The sequence below is a fragment of the Mustela putorius genome, unplaced genomic scaffold (assembly GCF_011764305.1).
Source record: "Mustela putorius furo isolate JIRA1106 unplaced genomic scaffold, ASM1176430v1.1 tig00003909_pilon_pilon_pilon, whole genome shotgun sequence".
NCBI lineage: Eukaryota > Metazoa > Chordata > Mammalia > Carnivora > Mustelidae > Mustela > Mustela putorius.
In genome coordinates, this window is record NW_025422057.1 from 32,100,874 (window position 1) to 32,127,902 (window position 27,029).

Sequence of the window (27,029 nt, forward strand, 5' to 3'; positions counted from 1 at the left end):
CCTGACTTGCCCTACGGCTAACCCATGTGCTTTTTCTGCTTCCGCTGGGAGAGCAGATGATGTCCGAGTGGCTGTCACTTGCATCTTCCCCGTTGTTAACCAGTTTTCAGTGAAACCGGCAAGTGAGTGAGTGAGAGTCAGGCTTGCCGTTTCTCTACCCTAGTGAGGTCATTGCTGTTTCTTTGAAAGCAATAGCAAGTGACAGCCTTGCAAGATCGCACTTAGGGGCCACAGAGCGTTACACCAGCTCCTGAGGTGATCATAGAGAATGGTGTTTTCATTCTTGGCTATTCCTTTGGAGAAAATTTGCTATAGCCTACTTAACACTAATTATTTTCCCAGATAATTCTTTTTGTAGGGGGAGGTGGATGTGTGGGAGAGGTCTTGAAAATGTTGCACTTCATTGAAGCTCCATTAGAAGGCACTTGCAGGAGACCTGCTCTGACCGTTTTACCCCCACTTCCCAAGAGAAGCATGAGCCAGCTGGCTTCCAAACTCGGTGGCCACCTTTGCTCAGCCCTTGGTTTAATGTCTTAGAGGTGGACCTCTGGGCACCCAGGGAGGGGAAGTGAAGCTACAGCTGGAAAGGGAGCAGGAAGACCTTTGCTAGATCTTCCAAATCACTCCTTTGGGGAGGAGCTACTCTATTTTGCATGAAGTGTTTTGCTGTGAATTTTTGAAATAGCAGTCACACCCATATTCAAATGTAAGAACCAGGGTGCTCTCCAAAGACATGCACAGCCAGGTCCCTTCTATTCCGCAAACAAATATTTGGATAATAGGAACCATTGTTGCCACTTGGAATGCTCTTCCCAGTTATCCTCTTCCCTCCCCCCACTCAGCTTTCATATCCTTTCACATCTAGCGAATTCCCACTGTCTGGTTTTTGTAGTTTTTTTGACTCTGGACTGTTTGGCTATTAGGTAAACCTTCGTGTGTTGAACTGTTAGTTATTAACCCTGTTGTCATGTAGATTCATGTAGGCGTTTTCCTGTGTCAGTGCCTTGGCTTCCCCGCCAGGTCCTCACTCCTTAGGCAGGGACGCTGGGCTCCCGTGCCACTGTAGATGTGTGTAGGGCAGAAAGCGTGCTTCCTTCCCTCAGCAGCAGCAGTGCCCCAGCCCCCCAGGACTGTTGGAAATGCACAGCTGACCTGCTGAATGAGACTGTCTGGGGGTGGGGCTCAGCACTCCACAGTTTCAGGAGCACTCCTGGCCATCTGCTGTATGATGGAATTAGAGGCCCTCTGCTATGGTGAGAAGCACGAGGGTCTGGGGGTTGGAGGCGGGCGTGGTCTAGGACTGATGCCACTTCTGCTGTTTGCCGATTGACCTTAGGGAAGGGAGTTTTTCTGTCTCTTCTCTCCCATTCGAGGGTTAGTTTGTAGAAGTTTGTTCTGCAGGATGTTAATGGGTGCCCTAGAGGATCAGGAGGGAAAACCATTATGTGGGCAAATAAATGAAAGAAATGCAGCTGCCTTAGTGAATTTCAATAGGATTTCTTATGGCCAGACTTCTCAGATACCTAAATATGTTACTGAAGGTCACTGAGAGTCGCTGTGGAAAGAGGTGGCAAATTTGTTAGCTTCTAGAATGTCTTTGCTGTTGCCTGTTGGCTTTTCTGGCAACAATATTTTGTGGAACACCTTTTGGGAGATGCTGGATCAGGTGATGTGTGAGGGTCCTATTAGCCTTCAATTTTTTTTTTAAGATTTTACTTATTTATTAGAGAGATAGCAAGAAAGCTTAAGCAGGGGGAGCAGCAGAGAGAGAGGGAGAAGGAGGCCCCCCGCTGAGCAGAGGACACCCCCCCCCCCCACATGGGCCCAATCCCAGGACCCTGGGTTCATGACCTGAGCTGAAGGGAAACACTTCACGGACTGCGCCACCCAGGTGCCCCAGCCTTGCGATTTCAAAGTCCTGTAAATGAGTCCAAAACTCTAAGACTTCAAACATAGGGTGAATCAGACATGATGCCAGGATTTATAATTTGGGTAAATCAGACTTACACAACAACTCGAGCATTGGAACAAAACGGAAGTAACTAAACACTAAAGAATAAAAGGTTACATATTTTTAAAGCAGCAAGTTTTTCTTAGGTGGAAAACCATGTACTACTACGGGAGAAGCAGGGAAGGCAAGTTAAGGCAAATGTCACTTCCTAAGCGTATTGGGAGTCCTGGCAGGAATCCTATGGCACATTCAAATCAGGTAATTTTAGGAGATTTAAATAAAGGAACTATTTATAAAAGGTGTAGGCAGAGTTTGGGAAAAGCAACAATGGTTGACGCAGGACTTACTCCTCTGTATATGCAAGGTTTTTCATGTATCCGGTTCAGTCCTCCTAATCACCCCAAAGATAGGTTTTATTATTTCATGCTTTGCAGAGAAGAAAGTGAAGTTCAAGGAGGCAGAGGAAGTTACCCTTCGATGCTAGCTGGGGAACAGAGGCACAGTCACGGCTCTGTTAGACTCACAACCGGCGCTGTTCCCACGTGTTTCTTTAGAGGAACATCCTTTTTCCCCTCGTCTTTCTCTGTGTGATGAGGCTGAAAACACTGCTCTCCAGAAGCTCATGCTCTGAGCCAGATGTGTTACTCTGAGCAATCTGTAGACAGGAGAAGATAGCACAGTAGGCAAATACTTAAATTAACCGAAGTATGCAGCTTACATATATGGGGGAGAGATATAAGGGCGGGCAACAGGCAGTTCCCATGCCCAAGTGGGTTGAGGCTGTGGAAATCTGTCATCCATCCTTTTTTGGGGATTTGTCCCATTCTAGAAAATATTTTTGGATGCTATGGGAGCCATCGGAAGGGCGTGAATGAGGCCGCTTAGCTCGTTGGGGCTGGGACGAGGTAGAGCGAAACTTTGGAGACATATGGCGCAGCTCGGGGAGGCTTGCTGTGGGAGTAGCATGCAAGAGTGCTCTATTCCTAGGTGCCTCCGCCAAATGGAGATGGTGCTGGTGGTGGGAGGTGGGCAAGCAACTGGGAAAAGGAAGAGGTCATGGTGGGACCCCCAGGTGCTTCTCACTCCAGTTTTTATGCTGGGGCTGCACTGGTCCAGTGAAGTCCCCTTAGCCTAAGACCTTTTTTTAGAGGATGGTCAAGGTTGAGTTTTCTAAGATCATCTCGATTTTTACCTCTGTCAGGAAGTTTTGGATATGAATGCTTCATTCCTTTTATACCCTGAGAAAACTGAAACGTCCTGTTTCGGAGGAGGTTACTTTCCCCATGTGATGTTAAGTTTGGGTTGGCTCTTATTGCTCCATTAGAATATATCTTATGGTCAAGTCCTCTTTATTCCAGAAACAAAAACGCCTCTCAAATAATGTGCATAAGCCCTGCCTTTGAAAACATCTGGTAGAAATAACAAGTCGCCTGGAAAACTGTGATTCTCAAATGCGACCCCTGCCTCTCTATTAGCAGGGAGTCACTGGAGTAAACCTTTATTTCCTGTTGCTTCCACACAGCGGTCCTTCACGGAAATATTTTGCGTGTTTCTTTAGGCAGCAGGGAACCTGCAGGGCAAACAGTGAGGAGGCCCCAGTTAGGAACAGAGATGCCGTCTTTGCCTGGTCGCACCTCAGAGGGGCTGGGAGAGCCCGCCTGGGCCCCCAAGCTTTGAAGCTATGCCAGGCCTCTGCCCCAGACCTCTGAACGCTTCAGCTCTCCCCCAGGCACCAGCAAGGCCCGACCTGCCACACCTCCAGCTCTTTTTACAAGAGAGGTGTTTTAAAATAGTCTTAAATGTCAGACGTATTTTTTTTCCACAACATTCCTCAGACATCTCATAAATTATTCTGCAGTGCGACTTTAATAGGGACGCTTGGAGGATAAATAGTTCTCGTCAATGGAGTTTTTGGTAACTTGGACAACTATTAACCCCAGGCCCTCCTGCTTTCTCCACCTCAGAACTCTTTGAGGACAATCATGAACTAGAGAGAATTTCCCTGAAACCATGCTTGAGGCTGTCTTCGATGACAGAGCTCTTAGCTTCCCTCATAATGTTGTATGTTAATCGAAGTCCTGTGATGTTCCAATATTTGACTCTTTTTGGCTCTCAGGGCATTTGGTGTGGTTCAACCTAATAACAACGGTGAAGAAAGTTGAGGATTTTGAGCTTGGTGTTTTCTGGCTTCAGAATAGTATCATGGGTAAAAAAAAAAAAAGGTTTTGTTTTTTTATATTTAAGAGGCCTATGTTACACACTTTCCTTGCCATTTGGTTCCTAGGAAAGTAGGCAAGTAAAGATTCTGGTTGTAGAGTTAGCATTGCTGCTCACTCTGTCTGCTGTCCCGCTGGCTCTCTGCTGGGGGCTTCTACGAGTGTGCATCCCACCTACAGCCGCAGACTTCTTCAGGTCAGTGTGTGCTCCTAAAGGTGAGCACGTGAGCCTTCCTTTTGTGGGTTTTTAGTCTGTTTTTGTCTTACAGTTGTATTTTACATACTGCTTACTGACTTGATTTATTTGGGGACGAGTTTCTGGAAACCAGACGAGTTCCAGTTTCTGGAAAACTGGGACTTAGATTATTGGTACGAAGAGTTAGGAAATTTGAATTTGGAGCCATCCTAATAGTGTTCGGTGTGTGGTACAAACGCAGAATCATGGTCATTGATGCCCAGAGCGATGCTCTCTAGACGCCTTTTGGCTCATAGATAAAGTGTAGTAAGGATGCTAGGATACTTCATTCCGTGGTATTTCTCTTTCTTCAACAACTGGATGTTGTAGTTAACCAGTGTTTTCGTCTTTTCAGGCCACTCTAATGTAATACCACAGACTGCGTGGTTTTAAAACAATGGAAATTTATTTCTCACAGTTTGGGGACATTCCAGGTCAAGGCACCAGCACAGTTGTGTTGTGGTGAGGCCTTGTCCATGCTGCAGACTTCTCGTCATAGTCTCACATGGCAGAAGGGACAAGGGGTCACTCTGGGACCTCTTTTGTAAGGACACTAACCCCATGTATGAGGGCTCCACCCTTAAGACCTAATCATGTCCCAAAGACCCCACCTTCTAGTACCATCACCTTGGATATTAGGTTTTCAACATGTGAATTTTGGGGGGACATTGGCTGTTAGACCAGGGCAACCATTTTGTCATCTGGGATGTTCCACTATTTTCTTTGTATATGGATATGGAATGTTAGTATCTAGAAGAATTTTCATAAAGTGTATTTTATAACATCATTTGCCTTTTTATGTAAAAGCAAATAAAAATATGTACTGCTCCTTTACTACATGTTCAAGGCACTGTGTGAAAATTCAGAAAGAATATTTGTAACAAATAAAGAATTTTGTTCCTCTTGAAGTACGGTGTTAGCATGACATTCTCCTTACCAATTGGCCTACAGAAAAAGAAGACAATATCCTTTGGTGGAAACAGTACTGAATTGGGAGTTAAAAGCCCTTGTTTTGTTCCCGTCCAGCTCACAAGCTCACTCCAACCATGTGGGCAGGCCTCTCCTTTCCCACATGGACTGCTTTCTCCTCTATACAGTGAAGGTATCAAACTGGATTATTTCTAAGTTCCTTCGTAACAAAATAAACCCAACACTGATTTTTACTGAATACTTCCCACGTAAGTTACTGAGATAGTTCCCAGTAAGTGTAAGAGAGTCTCTTACTTCTGTGGGTTTTTAAAGGTTCCTCAGAGCCAGATAAACAGAAACAAAACCCCCAAATACTTATTGACCATCCTCCAAGAGTCTGTCACTGCAAAGAGTAGAGTGAATGTGTAAAGTACTCAGCCACCCTTCAAAGAATTATTCCTGATTTACAGAAGAATGAATAGTATGAGAGCCGAAAAGGGACAAGCTGGGCTAGGCCACGAGTGCCCCCAAGTTAAAGCTGTCCTTTGTCAAGCACGGTACTGTGCCCAGCTTTGTGCTGTGTTTGACCAGTGTTACCCCAAACCAAACCTCCACATGGGAGGAATGCTGTGATTCCTCCATTGTACCCATGTGGAAATGCACGTTCACTTGCCCAAGATCACACAGTTGGTCACTGATGGAGCTGATAATTGATACTGAGCCCACATCCTTAATCGCCACATCTCTGCAGGAAGGTGAGGGCATGGGTAGAGAGAGGCAACGGGTCTCTCTTACTGAAGGAAAGTGTGGGTTTGCCAAGGGTTAGTGAGGGAAGGAAAAGGGGACATTCATGACCATGATCCATTGACACGGACCCATTTCCTTGGGTTCTCTCACCTACATCACCTTCACTGCCTTGCTGGGGCGTGGGGAAAACTGCCTGTTTGTGAAGTCCGTGGCCCATGCATGGCCAAAACCCTGCCTCCCAGCCTCCCCCCAGCACCCGTGCCAGAGCTAAAACGAACTGTGTGTGTTTACTGGAACTTGGGATATCTTTGCCACTTGACTTGACGAGAGTCAGAGCAAAGGAGTAATAAACAGCTGGACTCAAACAACTACGTGGAACTGGAGAATGACCCCGACAGTAGAACTATGACAAGTTTTTAAAAAATATTTTCAGATTTTCCAAAACTCTGTCTTACTTCAAACTAACATTTCTCTTTTAACATCTCCGTTTGTAGAACCAAAAAATTCTAATTTTGGAATCTGCAGTGAACGGCTTATAGTCTTTCCCTAGTTCCCAGTTCATTCCATGGACCAAAGGGGTCCCTTGTGTCTGGTCACAGGTCTCAGTGCAAACTCCTGTTCCCTGTCACGCTCTCAGCAGCCAGCCGTGGACCACGTCTAGTCATCATGTGGCTTTAACAAATCAAGGAGCACCATTATCTGGTCTTTGAGCACCCTCCACGGCTTGGCTTGTAGTCTTCTCGAGGGCAATGATGGCGTTGATCTCTGTAGCCAACCCGGAGCAGCGTGTGGTGCTCAGCGGGCACTTGGTAAAGGCTGGGTGTGTCTGTGGAATGAGGTGTCACACTCATTCTCTTAACCACCAGGAAAAACAAATGCTGTTTATAAAATGAGTGGAGGCAGTAGAAGGAAGGGAAATGCAATGTGAAGCCAGTATGAGGTTGTCTTTACGAGCCTGGGATTTAAGGTCCCTTCAGGTTTTACGTCATAATTCCACAGCCTACTGGTCACGTGACCCCAAGGAAGACTTTGAATCGTTGCCTCCTTTTTTCTCTTCTTTCTCTTCTGTCTTTTCTCTTTTCCTTTGAGAGAGAGTGTGTGTGAACATGGGGTTGTGGGGGAGGAGCAGAGGGAGAGGGAAACTCAAGCAGACTCCATGCTGAGTGTAGAGCCTAATGCAGGGCTCAGTCTCATGACCCTGAGATCATGACCTGAGCTGAAACCAAGAGTCAGAGCCTCACCTGACTGAGCCACCCAGGCGCCCCAGTGGCCTCCTTTCTAAACTAGTAGCGGCAGTATACACATAATCTGCCTCTTAGGTATATAACATGCTACGTATAGTGCCTGTGCTTTTTAGGGGAGCTCTTGATGATAAAAATAATTGTGTTTTATTTATTGCTAGGGGGACAAATCAGATTTGGCAACCTTCTGAAAGAAACGGGAGCAGACTTGGATATATAGCTCCCCAGCTCTCCAAGTTAAAAAAGTTTGCAAACTGCAGAGTGGTATAATCCTGAATATTTTACCGTTACCTGGATTCAGAAACAAGCTCACCAGGGTGTGAGTTATATTTGTGGAAGCTTGGTCCTGCAGGTGAGGAGGAGGCTGTGTTAGGGTGGCGACAGTATGGATCTTTTTCTTTAATTTTCAAATGTTAAATTTTGTGCTTATATTTCTTTTGTACTTTAAAAAAAACCTATTAGATGTAAAAAGAACTGCACTCCTGAGATGAAAAAGGGATTCTTCTAAAAAAGCATTTGATACTTAATCACTTTGGAATTCTGTCAGTTTTAGCTGTTTTCTCTATTGCTCTCTCCCAGAAGCTATTTGCTGTTGCTGAGTAGTGAATGGAACCATCTAGTGGAAACATGTTGAGAAGTTAGGAGTTTGAGTTGGGTCAAATGTCGCCCTTATAATAATATGATAGGACAAAATATTTAATGGACTTTTAGAAAACAATGCCTGTTTAATTAAAAGAAAAGCTCTTTAGATGGCATCAACAGATGTATCAAAATATATCTTTTTTTTTTTTAAAGGGTATAGTCATTTTATGGGTTATGATATGAAACAGTCCTAAATTTGGGGTGAGTTTGATGTCTTGGCTTTCTCAATTATTCAGTTCAGGGATATTTAAGCTAATAGTTGAGTGCGCTCAACTCGGAAGTCTCTCATTTGGAAGGCCCGTGCCAGACAGTGTGCAGATGGGGCAGCAGTCATGCCTGGCAGGCCCCCGAAAGTGGGATTGCATTTGCACATTGTCTTATGTGCTGCGAACATTTTGCAGGGAAAAAAGGAAAAACTCTCTCCCTGCTTAAATGAAATTCTGACACAATCAATGCAAATTATAAATTATATTTAATTTGATGCAACAAATTCATCATCATTTCCAACTTTGTGTCGAGTGCAGTGCTGGAGCTCTGGGCATTTGATACTTGGTGCTGCAGTAACTTGGTCACATGGACCAGTGTTTTCAAAGTACGGCCTTAGACCCTATCTGCTGGAAATGCAGATTCTAGGGTCCCCGTGGAACTTCTCCATATTCTCTATATTCTCTGTATTCGTCCGGGGGCAGAGCCTGTAATCTACATTTTAAACAAGGGCTTCCCCCATATGACCAAAGTACAGCAGCTTTTGGGACCCTCTGATACAGAGGGAACATTTTTGCAAGGATTATTTCAGTTGTGATCTGAACTGTCAATATTTTTGAATCCAGACAACTCAAATTTATAATGAAAATTGAAGTACCAGTTAAAAATTTAGTTGGAGGACACGCATACAAATAATTTTTAAAATGCTCCTTTTCAGAATCCTTGGTCATCGGAGTTGGCTAAGAACAGCATTACAACTAGTACTTTAAGATAACTTCTTTGATATCCATAAGAAAACTTATATTTGGGGAAATCATTTATGATTAAGTCATTCATGAATTTATAAGAGGAAATTGCTAAGTTTGGAGGAAAAGGAATGAAGAGAAAGACCTCCTATCCAGTGTTAAGACCAATATTTAATGTAATACATATGATTTATTTGGGGGCAGAAGTAAAGCCAGCAGCCAGTTTTCCACAGAAAGACAATGACAGTTTCATTAGGCTCTTCCAACCACATAGCAGCATTTGTGGCTTTCAGAATAGTAACTTGGTCAGACTGGGTCTTGCCGTGTTCCTTATTACAGATACGGCTTTTAAGGAGAAAAAATAATCAGGACATAAGAGGGGGAAAAAATTACTTTATCTTGAAATTTCTTTGGCTTAAAAGTGATTTCATATGGGCGCCTGGGTGGCTCAGTGGGTTAAAGCCTCTGCCTTCGGCTCAGGTCATGATCTCAGGGTCCTGGGATCGAGTCCCATATCGGGCTCTCTGCTCAGCAGGGAGCCTGCTTCCTCCTCTCTCTCTGCCTGCCTCTCTGCCTACTTGTGATCTCTCTCTGTCAAGTAAATAAATAAAATCTTAAAAAAAAAAGTGATTTCATATAACATCTATATTTAAATATTTCTTAATGTTGATGTAGATTTCAGTGATAGAAGAATAAGATTTAAATAAAATTTTCCCCTTCAGTGAAGGATCATATATGTATTTATCCATATAAGTTTAATAATTATTGTAAAGAATTGATAATTTTTGTCGAAATATTGTTTGAATTGGTCTGCTAGTCATCAGCTCTGTTTTCCTGGTCTTTGGAGAACCCCTGCCCCTCTGTCTGTCTCTTCCTCCATCTGTTCTCTTTCCCTGATGACAATGGACCCAACTCGTTCTAAGAGAAACCACACTTTATTTCCAGCAGGAGCAGAGCAATACTCTAAGAATGATTTCCTTATCTTTCGCAGAAGGCCTGAAGTCGGCCTTCTTGTACTGTGATCTGGGAGCTCCCACGACCCAGGCATTCAATCTATTTTCTTTGCTAGGAATTCCCAGAGCCATGGCTGGGTCACCCTTTGCCTTTTCTGGCAGCTGGTTTCACTCTGAATTTAATGAGGGAGCCGAGCCGAATGGCCAGAGGAGGGTTTCCCCGTCTGGCCCCTCACTGGAAGGACTCTGCTGCTTGTCCGTGTTCAGTGAGTGAATGCCCAACTGCTGGGCAGTTCCAAGAAAGGGCCCTTCCAGCTGGTTCTTGTCTGGTCAGTGTCTGGGGCACCTTCCTGAGCCCTCCTGCTCCCCCCACCTTCTCCTTGGTCTTTGGTGTAACCAGCAGTGAAGCAGGAGCAGTATCTTAAATCACACCTAGATGTAAATTTTGGCGTCACTGAGATGTTCTGTCCTTATTCACTGGTCGGACATGACAATCTAGGCAGGCCTGTTGGCAGACTTCCTGTAGTCCTCCCAGATTTCTTGCTCCCTAAGCCCTCACTGCACCTGATTCTCTGTATTTATGTCTGCCAGGCCATTTTTAGAGCTGTGATATTAGCAGGTGGGAATTTGAAATGCTTCATCACCATGCTGAGAGTTCAAGCATTTTTCATGTCATTCTTAAGAATTTTAAGCTCATATTTTAGTCCCCTCCCTTATAACCTAGTGTATTTACTTAGGCTTTACATTTTTGCACAAGAAAAACCTTATTTTTGCGCTTTTATTATTAAACAGATAGGAAGAAAGTCTCTAATTATGTGCTTCTTACACTGGATTTTCTCCAAACTCCGCAAATACTGCAGCTCCCTGGAAGAAGATTGGGAACCAACCCAAGAGTTCTAAAGTTACATTTCTATGACAGATTTTTGTTGCATGCTTAAAGGGCAGGGGAGATTTTTGTATGGGACCTTTATCTTTCCTCCATCTCTGCAGTCTTCTTAAAATGCCCTCTGTTAGAATCCTGGTGGATTGATTTCCAGCTATGCCCAACATACTATAAATTAAAATAGAAGAGCCACTATTCATTCCTCACATATAGTGAACTTCTGTTGAATGAATTAATGGGCTCAGCAGTACCAAAGGACATTTGATTGTGGACTTGCCTTAAATTAGTGATTTATTTTTTTAAAATAGGAGAAAGACATTTGAACCTACTATAAATGTTACGAAACCTTAGATTTTAATTTTCTACTGCTTCCCCCCCCCCCACACCGAGGAAAGAATGCCACAATGAAATTTTTAAAAGCCATTAGAATCCTTTAGTGCTCTCAGGGCTTACAAACGCCTGTGATCATGGATGCTTGTCTTCAGGGGCTTCTAGAAAGCACAGCAGGAACACAAGCCTAAGAGCTGTAACAATTCTTGCTGACGTGCTTGGCCTTCCCCCACTCCCCATCCTGGGGAAAGAGCCCATCAGGGTGGGGGGGGTCCTTTCTGTTTCAGGGAGGATGTGTGTCTTGATTTGCTTTTTCATGTCAGTGGATTGGTCGGGACTTCATAACATTTGGAAACTGTGGTCCTTTCCAACCCTGATATATTATGATGCTCTCAGAGTCCTTTGACCACATGAGACCTTCTTAAAGATTGACCACATTGTATTTCTTTTCCTTTTTTAAATTTAATTGAACTCAATTACCGACCTTTTTGCAGACAGCCAAGGGCACTGCTATTCTAGAACCTGCAGAGTTCTGTACTGATGTTGGGTGTTTGTGGAGCTGCCCCAAGTGTGGTGTGTTCTCTGTCCATGGCAGAAAGCCTTCATTCCTGGCAGTGTGCCTGCCTCCTTCCAGCAGGGTCCCAGTAAACTGTTGTTCTAGTAAAATAGTGACTAACCAGAGCCTTTTATTAACCAGCTTTTCCACCCACATACTACTCTCATTTTTGGAGTCGGAACAAGGCTAATGGGAAATAAACCAATTTTGTCAACACCCGATGGTTTGTTGAGCTCTGACTGTGTGTAGCCACTGTGCTCCATGGGTACCACTGGGCCCCATGAATCCTTACAGCAGCAGGGACCTTAGCGCTGTTTTAATCCCTGTTTTACAAGTGGGGGGAACTGAGTTCATAGCGGTGGGATCACTGCCTTAAGACCTGGAACCATTTGCTGCTAGAGTTCAGTGTGAGCCATTTAATATTCTCGCAATCAGGATCTCCCTGGCATCCTCTCCCCCCACCCCCCAAAAATCCCACATTAACTGTAATTGAATACATAGTTCTCTTCTTCCAACATCTTTTGTCATATTTACGCGAGCGGTGAATTGTGAATACACGGTCATTTTGTATGGGGAGCTGTTCTCTTGAATGTTAGTTTGAAACTGATCCCTGACTCTGTCATCTTTTATCCTGTTTTAGTGGTGGTTGATTGTAGTGTGTCTAGTTAGGTTCTTTGAGATATAAAGGATTTTTGACACCTTTCATTTTCTGATAATTTTATGCCAGCCACCAAGGCAATTGGGCAAAAAAAAAAGATTGGCCGTGGGCAAAAGTGGCAGGATGAGATTGAAGGAGTAAGCTCAAAAAATCAAATTCTCTCTGAGCAGCAGTTTTTTGCTGCAAATACGCAAGACAAGACAAATGTAGAAATTGTCAGCTGCGATTGCTGTAATCAGCTTCTCTGTGGAGCTTCTCACAGCCAAGTGGGCAAAACAAGTTTGCCGGGAGCTGCTTTCCCGGGCAGAGAGCGTGTATGTGGTTGATGGAAATTGGAAGGGGGAGCTCTGATAAAAAAGATGTTGATGTCAGTGCCTCTGTCCTTTGGCCTGGTCTCAGCTCCCCTACTCTCCCTGTCCCGGTGCCCGCACCTCTGTAGTTCATCCTGCATGCCTTTGTCAGATTGATCTGGAATTAGGACGGGTCTGAAGATCTCATCATGGGTTCTATGGCCCGATAGAAGGAAGCACAGATGCTCTCACCTGGCATCTGAGGCCAGCCTGTGGCCCGTGTGCCCCGTCCACCCAATGTTATTTCCGTGTGCTCTTCAGTAGAAGTCCTTTCCATCCACCGGCTGGATTTGGATCTTTTCTGTGTACATTCCATGCTGTGGACCAAACACCACTGGCGTAGAACCTGCCTCGGAAAGCCCACCTCGGGCACTTCCATGAGAGCAACTCCTGACTCGCAAAGGATGCGGAAAATAATAAATTTTATATGGGAGTCGAGTGATAGCCAGTACCACCCATGCTGTACACGTGAAAGAGGAGACCAGTCACATGGTCTGTCTCTTCCCAGCTGCACAGTCCCTTCCCTGTTGTTGAGTATCTGCTCAGAGAAACCAGCTGAGGGCAAAGTGGTTTGGAGCCTCCCCATCAGATGCTAGTGAAGATGAGGACAATCAGTGGCAAACAGCGAACATTTATTGAGCACTTTCTAGTCCTGAGCACTTTCATTAATGCTCACTGTTAACACTCTGAGCCTGATGGCTGCTGGTATTCCCATTTTAGAGATGAGGAAACAGGCTTGCAAGCTTAACGGATGAACCTCAGATCAGGCCTCTAGTAAATGGCAGAGCAGCAACCGAAGTCGTCTGTGTGGGTGATGGCTTGTTTGTGGGTGTCACTGATTCCTAAAGGCTGCTAGAAAATTCTGTGTCATCATTTTCAGTGTAGCCTCCCCCCAGTGAACGCTTCCTCTAGAGAAGTTAATAGAAGAGCTACAGGGTATTTTACACATTCACCAAAGGGTGCTTTGGTCAGCCTGGCCGGGTCTTTCCTAGTAAGTCTCGAAGCATCCTTTTTGCTGGCGTCTGCTACCGCAGAGGGTAGTCCCTAGGGGCTCTCCCATGCTGTCTTAAGCGATTCTCCGAGGTTTCAAGGCTCTCTGTCTTCTCTCTCCAAGTGGAATGTAAGGTCTCTGAGGGCAGGAACCATCTCTTGTTTTGGTTGATCAATTTGATTATTGCCACAGCTGGTTAAAAATGTTCCCAGCAAGTGTCGTCGCTGTCTTTTAGGTCTCTGTGTTCTCTGAACAGCCTCATGTAGGAGGGTCGTTGTTCAGGCAGGAACTGTGCGGCGCCTCTTTGAGGCCACGTTGTGGAACGGGAGGAGTCTGGACGTGGGAGCCAGCGCCGGGATCTGCATTCCACTTTCTGAGTGCTTCTGCAAGCCTCTTCAGCTTTCGTTGAGGCTGGGTTTCTCCATTCGCCAAGTGTCTTTCTTTGCCTGACTTCCCTTCGGAAGGCAGAGCCAGAGATGGATTTCTTGGTTCTTAGATTCACCTTCAGTTTATAAAGCTTAATGTTTTGTACAGGTAGGTGCTGTGAAAGCAGTAAACAAAGGGGGACTCAGGGCTTGATCAGCACCTTCTATGCTAGAACACTTTTCCTTTTGCCACACAATTTACAAGGTTTCGTATGTATTTTTAGATTTAATCTTAGAAACACCTTATGAGGCGCGCGAGGGTGGCTCAGTGGGTTAAGCCTCTGCCTTCGCCTCGGGTCATGATCTCAGGGTCCTGGGATCAAGGCCCACATCGAGCTCTCTGCTCAGTGGGGAGCCTGCTTCCCTACCCCCCCGCCACCCTGCCTGCCTCTCTGTCTACTTGTGATCTCTCCCTCTCTGTCAAATAAATAAATAAAATCTTAAAAAACACACACACACACACCTTATGAAATTCGGTATTATCCATTTCCTTTTATAAGTGAGTAAACTGAAGCTGAGAAACTCAGGGACTTCCCAATTTGCACAGCCCTGGCAGGGTTTGAATTCAAACCCCGTTCTCACCCTGAATTTTTGTTGTTTTCTTGCAGCCACTAACCACATGTAGCGACTGGTAGCAGGTGTATTTTTCTCCATGCATTTGTTTTTGATCTGTATGTGTCTTTGTAGTCAAAATGGGTTTCTTAGAGATGACGTATGGTTGGCTTTCATTTTTGTAATCCACTCTGACAATCTGTCTTTTAATTGGTACATTTAGACCATTTACATTTAAAGTGATGGTTGATATAGTTGGATGTACATAGAACTGAATTCAGAAATGTGTGTGTGTATATGCATATATATACTATTCCTATTTATATAAAAATATAGATGCCAGTCTATTTCCAAGTAGTCTGGTCTGAGAGTTGTGGTGTTTAAAAATATATACTTCTACTGAATGTTTGCCATCTATGAACTAGCTGCTATATTTTAGTGATTTTAGTTTAGTTTGAAGAAAACCTATTCCAGAAATTTGCATTGTATTCTCAAATGCTTAGATGCAGATTTTGGACCTGATATATTGAAAGATTGCCTAAATAAGTACAAAATAAGATGATGAGACTAGAGAAAAGTAGCTACAAAATAGTTCACTGATAATTCAGTGATTAATGGAAGTCAGGGTTTCCCATTCATTACTGGAAGGGACCAGTGATCTGATGAAGTACTCAGCCTCCAAGGCCTGAGTTAAAGGATCATTGATTCTGGGCCTGGTCTATATGTGTTCTACCTCAGTTATTCAACAGATGCCCCAGAGAAGAGAGATTTTCCCAGAAAAGATACTGTTTTCTGTGTTTTGTGTTGGCTCTTTGCTAAGTTAATGTACTTTCAGTAAAATTTCAAAACTCCTTAAGGAAAACAAGCCATTCCTGAATAAGCCAGCATTATGAATTGAAGTATTTAAGTTATGTATTTGCAAAAGACCCGGAGTCTTTTTACTGAATGGAACTTCTGTTCCCTCATTCCTGAGCATGGTATGGTCCTGTACCGCAGACGTCCGTGTGATATACGATGTGAGGCATAGCCTGAGGAGTGTTGTGGTTCAAAAGCCAAGTTCAGAGGGAGCTGTGGATTGTCTCTAAGAGTGGACACCTCTCCTGCTGTATGAAACCCACCCTTCTTTCCCGTTCTCAGGCTCCAACAGACCCCTTTTCAGCGTTTTAGGATTTTTCTTTCAGTCACACACAGTAACTTCTTAGTCTCCTTTTCCTGTCCTGTAGACTCTGGCCCAACCTGGGCTCTTTTGAGGATTCAGAATGCCCGTGGCTATGCTTTCCCTACAGATAGGCATCGTGTAGTGACAGCTGCCCGAGAAAGGCCTCGTCTGTATCCCGGACTTGGAGGTTATGTGTTCATGATTGAAACTAGCTAAGATGTTTCCCTTTTATCTCATGAATTTGGGAATCTGCCCTTGTTTGAATTCTCTAGGTTGTCTGAGTGGAGAGTTCCAAATGTGCTGGATGCTGCAATTAGACATCTTTGTTTGGGTTCTGGAGACAGAGCCATATTTGGGAAACACAAATGGGCCAGTTTTCATATTTAAGACTTGTCTTGGTTAACAATGCGTGTTTAAGAAATTTCATGTGCCCAGAGTTGTACATATAAAGAGTTTGAGAAGGAGCTCAGAGCTCTGGAATGCCATGAAGTCGGGTTAGGGGCTGGGAATTGGCCCCAAGCAGGCCTGGAAAGCAATGGGGTACCGTGTGTGTTGTCACCTGGCAGCCTCTGCTGACTATTTTAAGACTAAACGTTTTGGTGCAACTGCTTCTTAGGAAATCTGGTTGAACATTCTAGTCGTTTTACTGCCCCCCTTGTCCTCATAAGGAACTATGCAGGAGTAGTTTGGCTTCATTAAACAAAAGCAATCACTGGCGATTAATGTTGAAGTCCCACACTTAGGGAATTTGCTGTTAGTCCTGGGGAAGATTGCATCATGCAGGGCTATGTGCTAATGGACAAGATTGTTAGTGGTGTGTTTTTTAGCCTGTCACCTTAATTTTCTCCTGAAAGTTCTAAATATTACACAAGTGCATTTCAAGTGCTAGGTATGATCTGAAAAAATGACTTTTCACTAAAAAAAGGGTGCGTGAGTGGCTCAGTTAGTTGGGTGACTGCCTTCAACTTGGGTCATGATCCTGGAGGTCCAGGATCAAGTCCTGCATGGGCCTCTGGGCTCAGCGGAGAGTCTGCTTCTTGCTCTGACCCTCCCCCCTCTCATGCTCACCCTCTCACAAACAAATAAAATCTTTTTTTTTTTTAATTTTAAATTTTAAATAAAATCTTTTTTAAAAAGGTTAAAAAAGGGCGCCTGGGTGGCTCAGTGGGTTAAGCCGCTGCCTTCGGCTCAGGTCACGATCTCAGGGTCCTGGGATCGAGTCCCATATCGGGCTCTCTGCTCAGCAGGGAGCCTGCTTCCCTCTCTCTCTCTGTCTGCCTCTCTGCCTACTTGTGATCTCTGTCTGTCAAATAAATAAATAAAATCTTAAAAAAAAAAAGGTTAAAAAATAAAAAGAAACATAAACAATCTAGAAAATAGAAATGAAATTTAGAAGTTGCCTACAATTCCATGCTATCAGATTATTTCTAGAATTTGGGCATGTTTCCTTTCAAATATATGGATATGTCTTTTTGTTTGTTTTAAAGATTTCTTTATTTTATTTTATTTTTAAAAATTTTTTAGATTTCTTTATTTTAGAGAGAGTGCAAGCAAGCGTGGGAGTAGGGGCAGAGGGAAAGAGAGAGAGAAACTCTAAGCAGAAGCTTTGTGCTGAGCTTGGAGCCTGATGTGGGGCCTGACCTCACAGCTGTGAGATCACGATCTCAGCCAGAACTGAAAGTCAGAGGCTCGACCCAGGTGCCCCTGGCTATGATCTGTTGTTTACATAACTATAAACACAGATGTCACACAGACCTACACTCTGCTGTCCTCACTTACCCTTATAAGAAGTGTCTTCCCATGTTGTGTGGTCTACGTGGCTGTTATTTTTCTAACTGTTCAATAGTCCACTCGGGTGTGTGTGACCATGTAATTAATGGGTCCCCTGTCCCTGAACACCAGAGTGTGTTCAGGTTTTCACTATTATTAATAAAACCACGAGAAACATCTCTGTATAGCTTTGTTGTCATTTGGGGTTCTTTCTTTGGGCTAGATTCCCCAAAGCACAAAGAGATTGAGGTGTATAGCTCTTGATGTGTTATGCTTAAAACAGGGATGACGGTTGTGTCACCGACCAGGTAGGAAAATGTTGATGCCTTGGCTTTTGTCCACACTGAGCGTTAGTGTTCTTAAATTTGTGGACTAATTAAGAAGTGGAAAAAATAGTCATTATTTGCGTCTTCTTTTTTTTTTTTAATCAAGCTAAGTGAACATTTTCTCATGGGTTTGTTTGCAGTTTTCATCAGGGAATTATTTCTTCATGCCTTCTTAATTTTTTTCATGGCAGTAAGTATGAGCATACTGTAAGATCGGGATATTAACCCTCTCTATTATGTATGCTACAAACCATGCATTTTAATACATAGATAATGTAACATATGATTACAAATCATCATCCAAATTCTCTTATCTGAAGCTCAAATAATACTGCATTTATAAGACTTGAAACTATTTGGGGGCTGTATTTTGCTTATTGGCAATTGGCAGAATCAACTTCGTATGTTTATTTAAAAGTTTCATTTAAGTATAAAAGGTAAAAACACAATTGCAGGCGTATTGGTAATGAGCTGTCCGGCTCTGGGTCTGATCTGTCTCTGGCAAGGGTCTGGGATGACAGTGTGATGACTTTAATGGGAGCTTGGACATCAGATTTCTGAATTCTGTGTTTGGAAATTGGTCTTATTAAAATGAGTTCCTTATCCGCATGACCTCTAGTGGGGATTAGAAACAAAACTAAACCCAGATAAAAGCCCGTAATTTTTGCTGGACCTGCATCTGGCAACTTGGGTTGGCGTGAACGGTTGGGGAGGTGAGGGAAAGGTTATCAGTGGGAAGAAACTGTGGGATGAAGGACTGGGAAAGGGGAACTCTTGTTCAGAGTGCAGCAGGAATGATGGTCTGGTACCGTGAGGTTTAGGGCTCGCTGAGTACATGGAGGAAGCAACATGAAAGGCTCACTGGGGCCTTATCTTACCTTACATGGCCTGCTGGTGTAGTCAGGAATCCGGACCTCAGTTTTTAGATCAGTGTTTCCCAAAGTGAGATATTGCGAAGTAAGCTGAGAGTAGGTCACTGAACATTTGAAAATGTTAGCGTTCATTTCTTGATTCTCTGTCCCATGCAGAACTTACTCCTTTTCTTCCCGTGGTTCTGTAGCACATAGCTCCGATTGCTCGCAGAAGGGCTACCTATCGTATTGTATTTCAGTGGGACATGTCTGTCACCCTACAGCTCTGTGGTGGCCTCAAAGACCGCAGCTGTGTGACTCATGGTCTCCTCTGGGCGAAGCGCTGACCTGGGCACATAGCAGCAGCGAGAGAAATACTGTTGGGATGGTGTCACCAGGCCTGTATCTTAGTTACCATGATTCTTTCCTAGGAGTTTGGTGCCTTTTTTTCCTTTTGCCCTGTACTTCCCAGCCAGCCCCTCTGAGCTCACATAGGCTCTGTGGATTGTTTTCCCCATGGAATTGGGACCCCCAGGATGTCTTCCATGGCTCAAGTCACAGTGTGGCCTTCCATGGCTATCTGGGGGGTTCTGAGCCTTCTCTAGCCATGGTCATGGTCTAGGAGTGAGGTAGTAGGATATAGTGTGAGTGTGAGGTTGGGGGCCCAGAGGCGGCTGAGGCTCATGACTCCTGAATAAGAAAGAATTGACTAGACCAAACAGATTGTCAGGTGCGGGGTGAGGGGAGTGACAAATGGGGGAGGAGAAGGCAGAGCACCCTGACTGGCGTGTGCGAGCGTCAGTGATTCACTCCACCATTAATTGGCACTTGCCAGGCACCATCCCAGACACTGGGACACAGAGATGAACAAGACCCGGTCTGGCCAGAGGGTGCTTACTGTCTACTGGGCTCAGTGCACGAGGCCTGATTGGAGGGACAGAGACAGACTGGAAGGCAAGGTGGGGGTGAGATGAGTATCAGACTCAACCATCTCTTGTCGTGTTTATTGGGACTTGGTGTTCACTGAGTAATAGGATGATATTGGAAGCTCCTAAAAGGGGAAGTGGCACTGGCCAGTCTGTGCGTTGGCTGTGGAGGACTGATTCTGGATCCTTTGCCAAGATGCCCAAAGCTGCAGGTGACCTGAGGAGGAAGAAGAGGGAAAGGGGCCTTAGTAGAAGGAGTAAAAAGCAAGACAAAGGGAAACTTTTTCTGAATCTAAGTTTTTGCACTTCAGTAAGGGTGTGGATTGGATTGCTGGTTTATGAGCCTTTTTTTTTTTCTTGGTAGCCGCATAACCCAATCATCGAAGGAAAACTCAAGAAATATAAATGAATGAAATCAACAAAAGCACAGCTGTCCGGGTTGAAGTGGAAAGTGGAGAATGGGTGGGTGGATTGCCAGCTCTGTGGCATGAGGGGGCTCGTGGAACATCCTTCCAAAACAGGCAGAAAGCCAAGGAAATGGGCTACGTAACCTACATGGATCCTTCTGGCTCTTGTATTCCTGATAAAATCCCCAAGGAAGTGAGCTTGAAGATAGAAAGGAATGAGGACCCAGTGTGGGATCCTCAAGGTCTTTAAACTCCAAGAAGAACTATGGGAGCCTTGATCCACAAAGACGATCATCCTGGCCTGATGTGAACCAACCCACAGTGACACTTAGAAACCAGGACCAAAAAGTGTGTGGGGGACGAAGAAGGAGTTAAGTGTTTTAAATTCAGTGGAAAAGGTCAGTGAGGCCCTGACCAGTGCAGAAGCCAGTGTTGGACTTGGCCGTGTCTGCACTGGAAATCTTTCTGAAGGCCATTTCAGATAATTGGTTAGAGCGGAAACCAGTTGGAGAGACTCCAGGAGGCATTGAGAGGATGTGGGGGATGGCCTTTCCAATGTGTTTTCCTCTGGCTCCCTCTCCAGAAGCATCGGTCTTTTCACAAAAACCTTGTGCTTGTTGTGTTTTGACCCCACCCCCACCCCCGCTATGTCATGGGATTCCACACCTAAGTTAATGTCACGGTTAAGTTGATCCTGTCTTCCTCCCTTGAAAGGGCAGTGCCCCAGCTCAGTGTGTACCCTTTCTGGCTTTGTGGAGAACCTTCTGCACCCTCTTCAACAAGGTGGAGAGTGCATTTCGAGAGAAATGACCATTAATAGAGATTGAGAAGAGGATGAGCTGTTGAAAAATTGGAGAAATTTGACTTTGCCGTGTGGGTCAGCAAAGTATAAAAAGCAATAAGGCCAAGCATTTATTCTGGGCCTTTGTGAGCGGTCACTGTTCTTTTCAAGCCATTGGAAGGAAGTAGCTGCAAATATATCAAATCAAGTCCCAGACTGGATTTCAAAGCCAGAGTATAACCAGGGTTTGGTTGGAATGGGAAGCTAGCTTGTTTTTAGACAGCTATGTTGGATTTAAGGAGGGTCCTGGTTGTCTTGAAGAGAAGACTCCAAAATTAGGTTCTGAAGCCTAAATAGAGATAAGAACATTGTTCATGACTGAGCACCCACTGAGTGCATGGTCCTGAGGATGACACAGTGTCTCTCCTATGGAAACTTAAAATTGTGTGTGTGTGTGTGTGTGTACACACACTTAGTATATATGTGGGGAGAAACAATGGAAGCCAAACACCATAGGGCATAGGAGAAGCTGGACCACTTTTGTGAAAGGTCAGTCTGAGTCTCCTTCTTTTCCAAGAATCTTTGCTGGACCTTGAGTTCATTTTTACAGACAAACTTAATTCTTCCCTTGTCCTATCCTGCATCCCTGAACTATCCATATAAGGAAGGACCTTCTTTCCTTCCCTAGTAAACAACCCATATTTAGTTATTGGATCCGATTTTGCGCTGGAAGCATGAGGATAACTTTTGCTTTTTAGTAATTATTCACTCTGTGTCATCAAGACTTATCTCAGAATTATAGGGTCGTGGAATTAGGGAGGGACCACGCAGAACCATTAATTATCCAGATGCATTCTTAACAAGTTTGGCTACTTTACATTTTGTTCTTCTGGCGGAATGTCTGTGTTGATGCTGTGGCCCTTTACCCAAGTACGGTAGGTCCTGACTGCCCAGGTTTGACCCTCGCTGGCCCACCCAAGCGGTGACTCTGAGGAGGTCCTGTGATTTACTGGGGGATAGCGGTGCACTTGGAACTGTATGGTTCTGCCACTAGATGGCGCTGTTTATCTTTTTGGCTTTTACCCAAAGGTGCTTGCCGCCTCTGGAGGCGACTTGTGGGAGAAATTCCAAAGATATGGCATCATGTTCTCAACCAAATCAAACCCTTTACAGCTTAGTTTTTAAGTAAATATTAAGTGTCCTGGGGTTTTATGTAAAATAAACTCTCACATTCTACATGTGATTTTAATAGCTTGCATTATCTCTGAATAAACCGCAGGGACTAGATGATAACTTTCAAGGTTTACAGCATGCGGTCAGACTCTCTTTGTGCCGCTTCCCAATCCCAGCCTCGCCGCCCTGACTCTGAGCTCTTGAGGTTGTAGAGAGAAAACCCTTTCCTGAGCCCCCTTGCGATTCAGATCTGGATGGCCTCACTTCAGGAGAGAGGAATGAAGATTCTTCTCTTGGAATGAAACATCTGGGACTCCTTCCTCCCCCCACCTGGTGCTGGTCAAGATTCTTGGGTTGCAAATGACTGGAAACTGCCTCTTGGGAACTCAAATGGAAATGGGGTTTATTGGTAAAAGCTTGGGTCGTTCCGAATTTGTGGGAGGTTGGAGGATTGCCCTCCGAACAGAGGCAGGAAATCAAGGGGCCTGAGTTAGGTGGAATGAGCTGAAATCGGGTCCCGCGGGAGTTGGGATAGGCTGTACCTCCACTGGTGAGGACTGGACACCGGACTCCCTCCTTGGCACAGCCACCACTGCCGCTCTTGCTGGAGATCTTATTTTATTCTAAATCGTCCCCTCCTCCTTTGTGTTACCTGCTGCTGATTCAGTCACCAAATGAGAGCATGCCACAGAACCCATGACCCAGAAAGTCTGTGTCCAGAGCGGTGCTCGCTCACCGGCGTGGGGTGGGTGTCACTCGTTATTGTCATGCTAGTCCTTTATTAAAAGAGTGTCCTAGCACTCTGGGTCCAGCCTCCTTCCATCTTACAATCCAGCCACTAACTGGTTAACACCTGGCATGGGGGGCCTCCCAGAGAGTGCTGCAGCTGACCTCTACTGTGGCTGCTGGGCACTTGTGGCCAAGTGGTGGTATGTGGGATGCTCTCCCCGACCGGATGCACATTAGATCACTTTGCAAGCAAGAGTGGGGCTGACACTTAGAAATTACTAGTGTCTACATTGAAAAATACTACATGCACAAAGGGCTACCCAAGTATGATGGTGATATTCATCATGTGTGAGTTGAGGCATCTTTTTTGTTTGGTTCGTAGGACATTTCCATTCATCTCTTTCCTAGCCTAAGAATGCGTTTGGGCTATGTACTTATTTTTAAAATGAAGATGAATTAAACGGAACTGTCCAGAGGGAAGTTGTAAATGAATTATGGAGGGTTAATGCAATAAAATATTATATAGCCATTAAAATAATGGATATGATGACTGGGTAAAAATCCAGAAAGATGTGCATGAAATCTTTAATTTAAAAAGTAAAACACAAAGCTGGCCAGACATTTACGTTTGCAACTATATGTAAATGCTACTTCTGCAGATAGAGATTAGAAAGAATTGTAAAGAAAGAAAATTCACGTTTTATTAAGATAGATTCATGGTTGAATCAAAAGCCCTTTTTTAATCAGTTTAAAGTTGAAGAAAACCTTAATGAAACTATTAAAATTATTTTTAAAAATAAAAATGTTTGGATGCTATCATAACAGCCCTTTTGGTCCTGGAGCCAAATTGGGGTGCCCTAAAACCAGGATTGGAAGCTATGAGGGCATACAGAATACAGCAGATTGTGTTCCTTCACTGAAAGAACAAATGTTTCCACGGGTCAGGGGCTGTTGAAGGTCACGGGTAGTCTCAGGTGTATTTGATGGAGACAAGCTACTGCTGATTTGGGCAGCAGAGGACTTGGAATGATTTCCTTCTTGCCCGTAGCATTCTACTCTGTTCCAAGGACAGTGAGCAAGGCAGCCACCCATGGAGGAAGCCAGTGCCTGGCTTCAGTGTGTTGAAAAGGAAACTAACGCATGTCTCCTTATGTAGACCCTCAGACCATACCTGGGCCTTCTTTTTTTTTTTTTTTTTTAAAGATTTTATTTATTTAATTGACAGAGATCACAAGTAGGCAGAGAGGCAGGCAGAGAGAGAGGGGGAAGTAGGCTCCCCGCTGAGCAGAGAACCTGATGTGGGGCTCGATCCCAGGACTCTGAGTTCATGACCTGAGCTGAAGGCAGAGGCTTAACCCACTGAGCCACCCAGGTGCCCCAATACCTGGGCCTTCTTATGGCATAATTCATGAACTAGGGAGTTGATTTCCTCTCCCTTATTGCTTCTCACATTTTATTTTATTTTATTTTATTTCCCACATTTTTGAGTGCAGAGAAACCAGCTGGAGATCTTGTTAAAATGCAGATTCAGATTCAGTCCCCATAGGTTGAGTCTAAGTTTCTGCTCTCTTAGTAAGCACGCAGATGATGCCAGCGTTGCTGGTCTCTGGACCACACTTTAAATAACAAGGTTCTACATATCCTGAAATCTTATTTTTCAGATTGTCTTTCCAGTATGTTCACTTAGGCCTTTCTATTTAAAATATTGCAAGACCAGTGTTTTGGAAACTACAGAATATTGTGGAGAGAAATGAAAGACCTACGTAAGGGGACAGAGGGTCTAGTCTCTGAAATTAGAAAATCCAATATTGGTAAAATGTTAATTTCCCTCCAGATTGATGTATAGATTCAACACGATCCCAGTCAAAAGTCCAGCACGCTTTTTGTTTCGTTTTTGGTAGAAGTGGGTAGGGTTCTCAACTTTGTGAGAATGCAAAGGATCTAGAAGAGCCAAAAATGATTTTTGAATAAGAACAAAGTTGGGAGACTCACACTACCTGATTTCGAGACTTAGTCTAAAACTGGAGTAATCAAGACAGTGAGTTGAATGGGTTCAAGTCAGAACCCATGGAGCAGAATAAAGTCCAGAAGTAGACCCCACACAACGGCCAACTGATAGATGGTGGTGTGCTAAGTGAGAGAAGTCAGGTGTGAGAACGTACAGACACCGTGCTGCCAGGGGTAACATTCTAGGGGCAGGGTTAGACTCTGGTGAGAGAAAGCAGATCAGTGGTTCCTGCAGACTTGGGATGAGACCATACTAAATGAGGGGGTGGTCTTTGTGAATCAAGAGAGTGGCTTCCTCCCTCACCCCCTCAGGCCAGTAGGATGCAGAACCTGATGGCCTGGGCCTTCGAGTCTGACTGTCTGGGTCCCTATACCAAGCTGTGCCTGCCTCTGTACCTTGGTATGCTTATCCATGTAAACTAATACAGTGTCAGTGCTTTACTCTGTAGGGCCATTGGGAGGATCAAATGAATGTATTTAAAGCATCTAGAACATTTCCATTTGTATAATTATATGTATATAAACTTATTATCCTCTGATAATCATTTTGTGTTGTGATTTTTACCTCTTTCTCTTACAGTTTGGTTCTCTCTTGCCTTTACCCTCTTCTTGACCTATGTGGACTCATGGAACTTAAGGTTTTTAATAGAATCTTAGAAGTGGAAGAGATCTTGCTTAGTATCTAAACCAAGTACAGGTGTCAAAATTGAGGCCAAGGAGGTTGAGTGCTTTGCCCAAAGTCAGGGTCATGTTTATAGGCAGCCAACCAAGAAGTAGGAGCCTGGGCAGGTGACTCCTGGTTATGTGTGGTGTCTGCATTTTTCATGCACATGGTGGGGGGACTTCCTGCGAAGCTGCCATTCATCAGCTGTGTTGTGTTGTCTGTTTTCCTGCAGAGCATTTCGGAGCCCCAGTAGCAGAAGACTTGTCCTGTTACCACCATGAGCTCTGGTAAGCCATTTAAGCCATTTAAGCCATGTCTTTCTCTTCTGGACCAATCTACAAGACTGGGTAGTTTACCCAGATTTCCCACTGTTTCTTAAGGCCCCAGTTGCATTTCATTTTTTATTTTTTAAGACCTGGGCAAGCAAGCGCCAAAGCCCTGTTGTAAGTTGTCATTGCTACTATCGCCTTCATTATGAATGATTTAGTGAGTGTCTACTATGTGTTAAGCACTAAGCTTAACATGCACCATATCCTAATCTTTATAATATCTCTCCTTTTCTCTTTTTAAACAACTTTATCGAGATAGAAATGACATACCTTGAACTGCAGATATTTTCAGTATCCTGGGTGATAAATGTTGACATATGTGTACACACACCTCAGTGGCGTTGTTTAATCCTGGTGAAGGCTGCAGAAGGAAACAAATTGACCGTAATTGCCCCAGGGTGCGAGCTAATCTAACACTCCTTCCATCGATGCTGGATGAGCTTTTGTTCATACTATGCCTTTGGTAGTAAAAAATCAAGATAGAAAGAAATGACCAGTTTTGCGTATTTTTAGTTTAGAGCTGGGGTAGAAAGCGTGGGCTAACGAGGTCAGAGAAGTGAATAGATCCCTACTCATTATGCAGCCAAGAGCTGTCAGTTGTCCAGCCCAGAATTCAAGGCAGAGAAGTTTCCTTCTGGAGATTAAGGCCCACCTTGGCTCTGTGTGTGCCCTGGAGCCTCCCGAGGCCTGCAGGCTGTGGGGTATGGGACAGGCGACCAAGTAGCAGCTCATTCAGGGATCTCGTAATTCTGTATTATGTTTGGAGTATCATTAGAGATCTCTGCAGATTAAAAACAATCCTTTCCATGTACAACATACAGTGTCCTCTTAGCCAAATCCTAAATTGTGCAGGACAGTATGTGCTTAGGACTGAGGCGGGCTCCAGGTGGAACAGCACAGGGCCTCAAGTTGGCTTCCTCCCAGACCAGCTGTGTGGCCTCTGGCCTGCAGGGGCTCCTCCTCTGTGAAACAGCATGAAAATACCGGCTCACTGGGTCTCTTTGAGAATAAGTGACAATGTACCTCCCATGGGCAATGCCCAACGTGTGGCCAGTGTTCCGTCCCAGGTTATCAGCTCACGTCTCCTCCTTGCAAGGAGGGGGACTTGGCTTGTTTTGAGCCCTTTTGCTGCCTGTGAAGAAGAAATACACCTTTTCCCCCCTCCAAGTAGACTTAGGTACTGCCAGGAGCTCCTGCTTTGTAATTCATTTTTTCTTTTTGTTTGCTTGGCTTTTTGGTTTTGTGGTCATTTAAAACGGGCTGGAAAGTACCTTTTTTTTTCCTATTCTTTTTCCTTTTTTTTTTTTAAATTTAAAAC

At 44.4% G+C, this 27,029-nt stretch overlaps 1 protein-coding gene across 49 annotated transcripts in view; it reads left to right on the top strand.

Annotated features, from left to right (window-relative positions):
• The window catches only part of SORBS1 (sorbin and SH3 domain containing 1), a 226,494-nt gene that overhangs the window by 82,147 nt on the left and 117,318 nt on the right, over positions 1-27,029 (top strand). For all 49 annotated transcript variants that reach the window (XM_045068658.1, XM_045068659.1, XM_045068662.1 and 46 more), the window contains exon 3: positions 25,615-25,669. In XM_045068658.1, coding sequence (XP_044924593.1) covers positions 25,660-25,669 — 10 coding nt within the window. In that variant the 5' untranslated portion in view covers positions 25,615-25,659. The remainder of the gene's footprint in view (positions 1-25,614; positions 25,670-27,029) is intronic.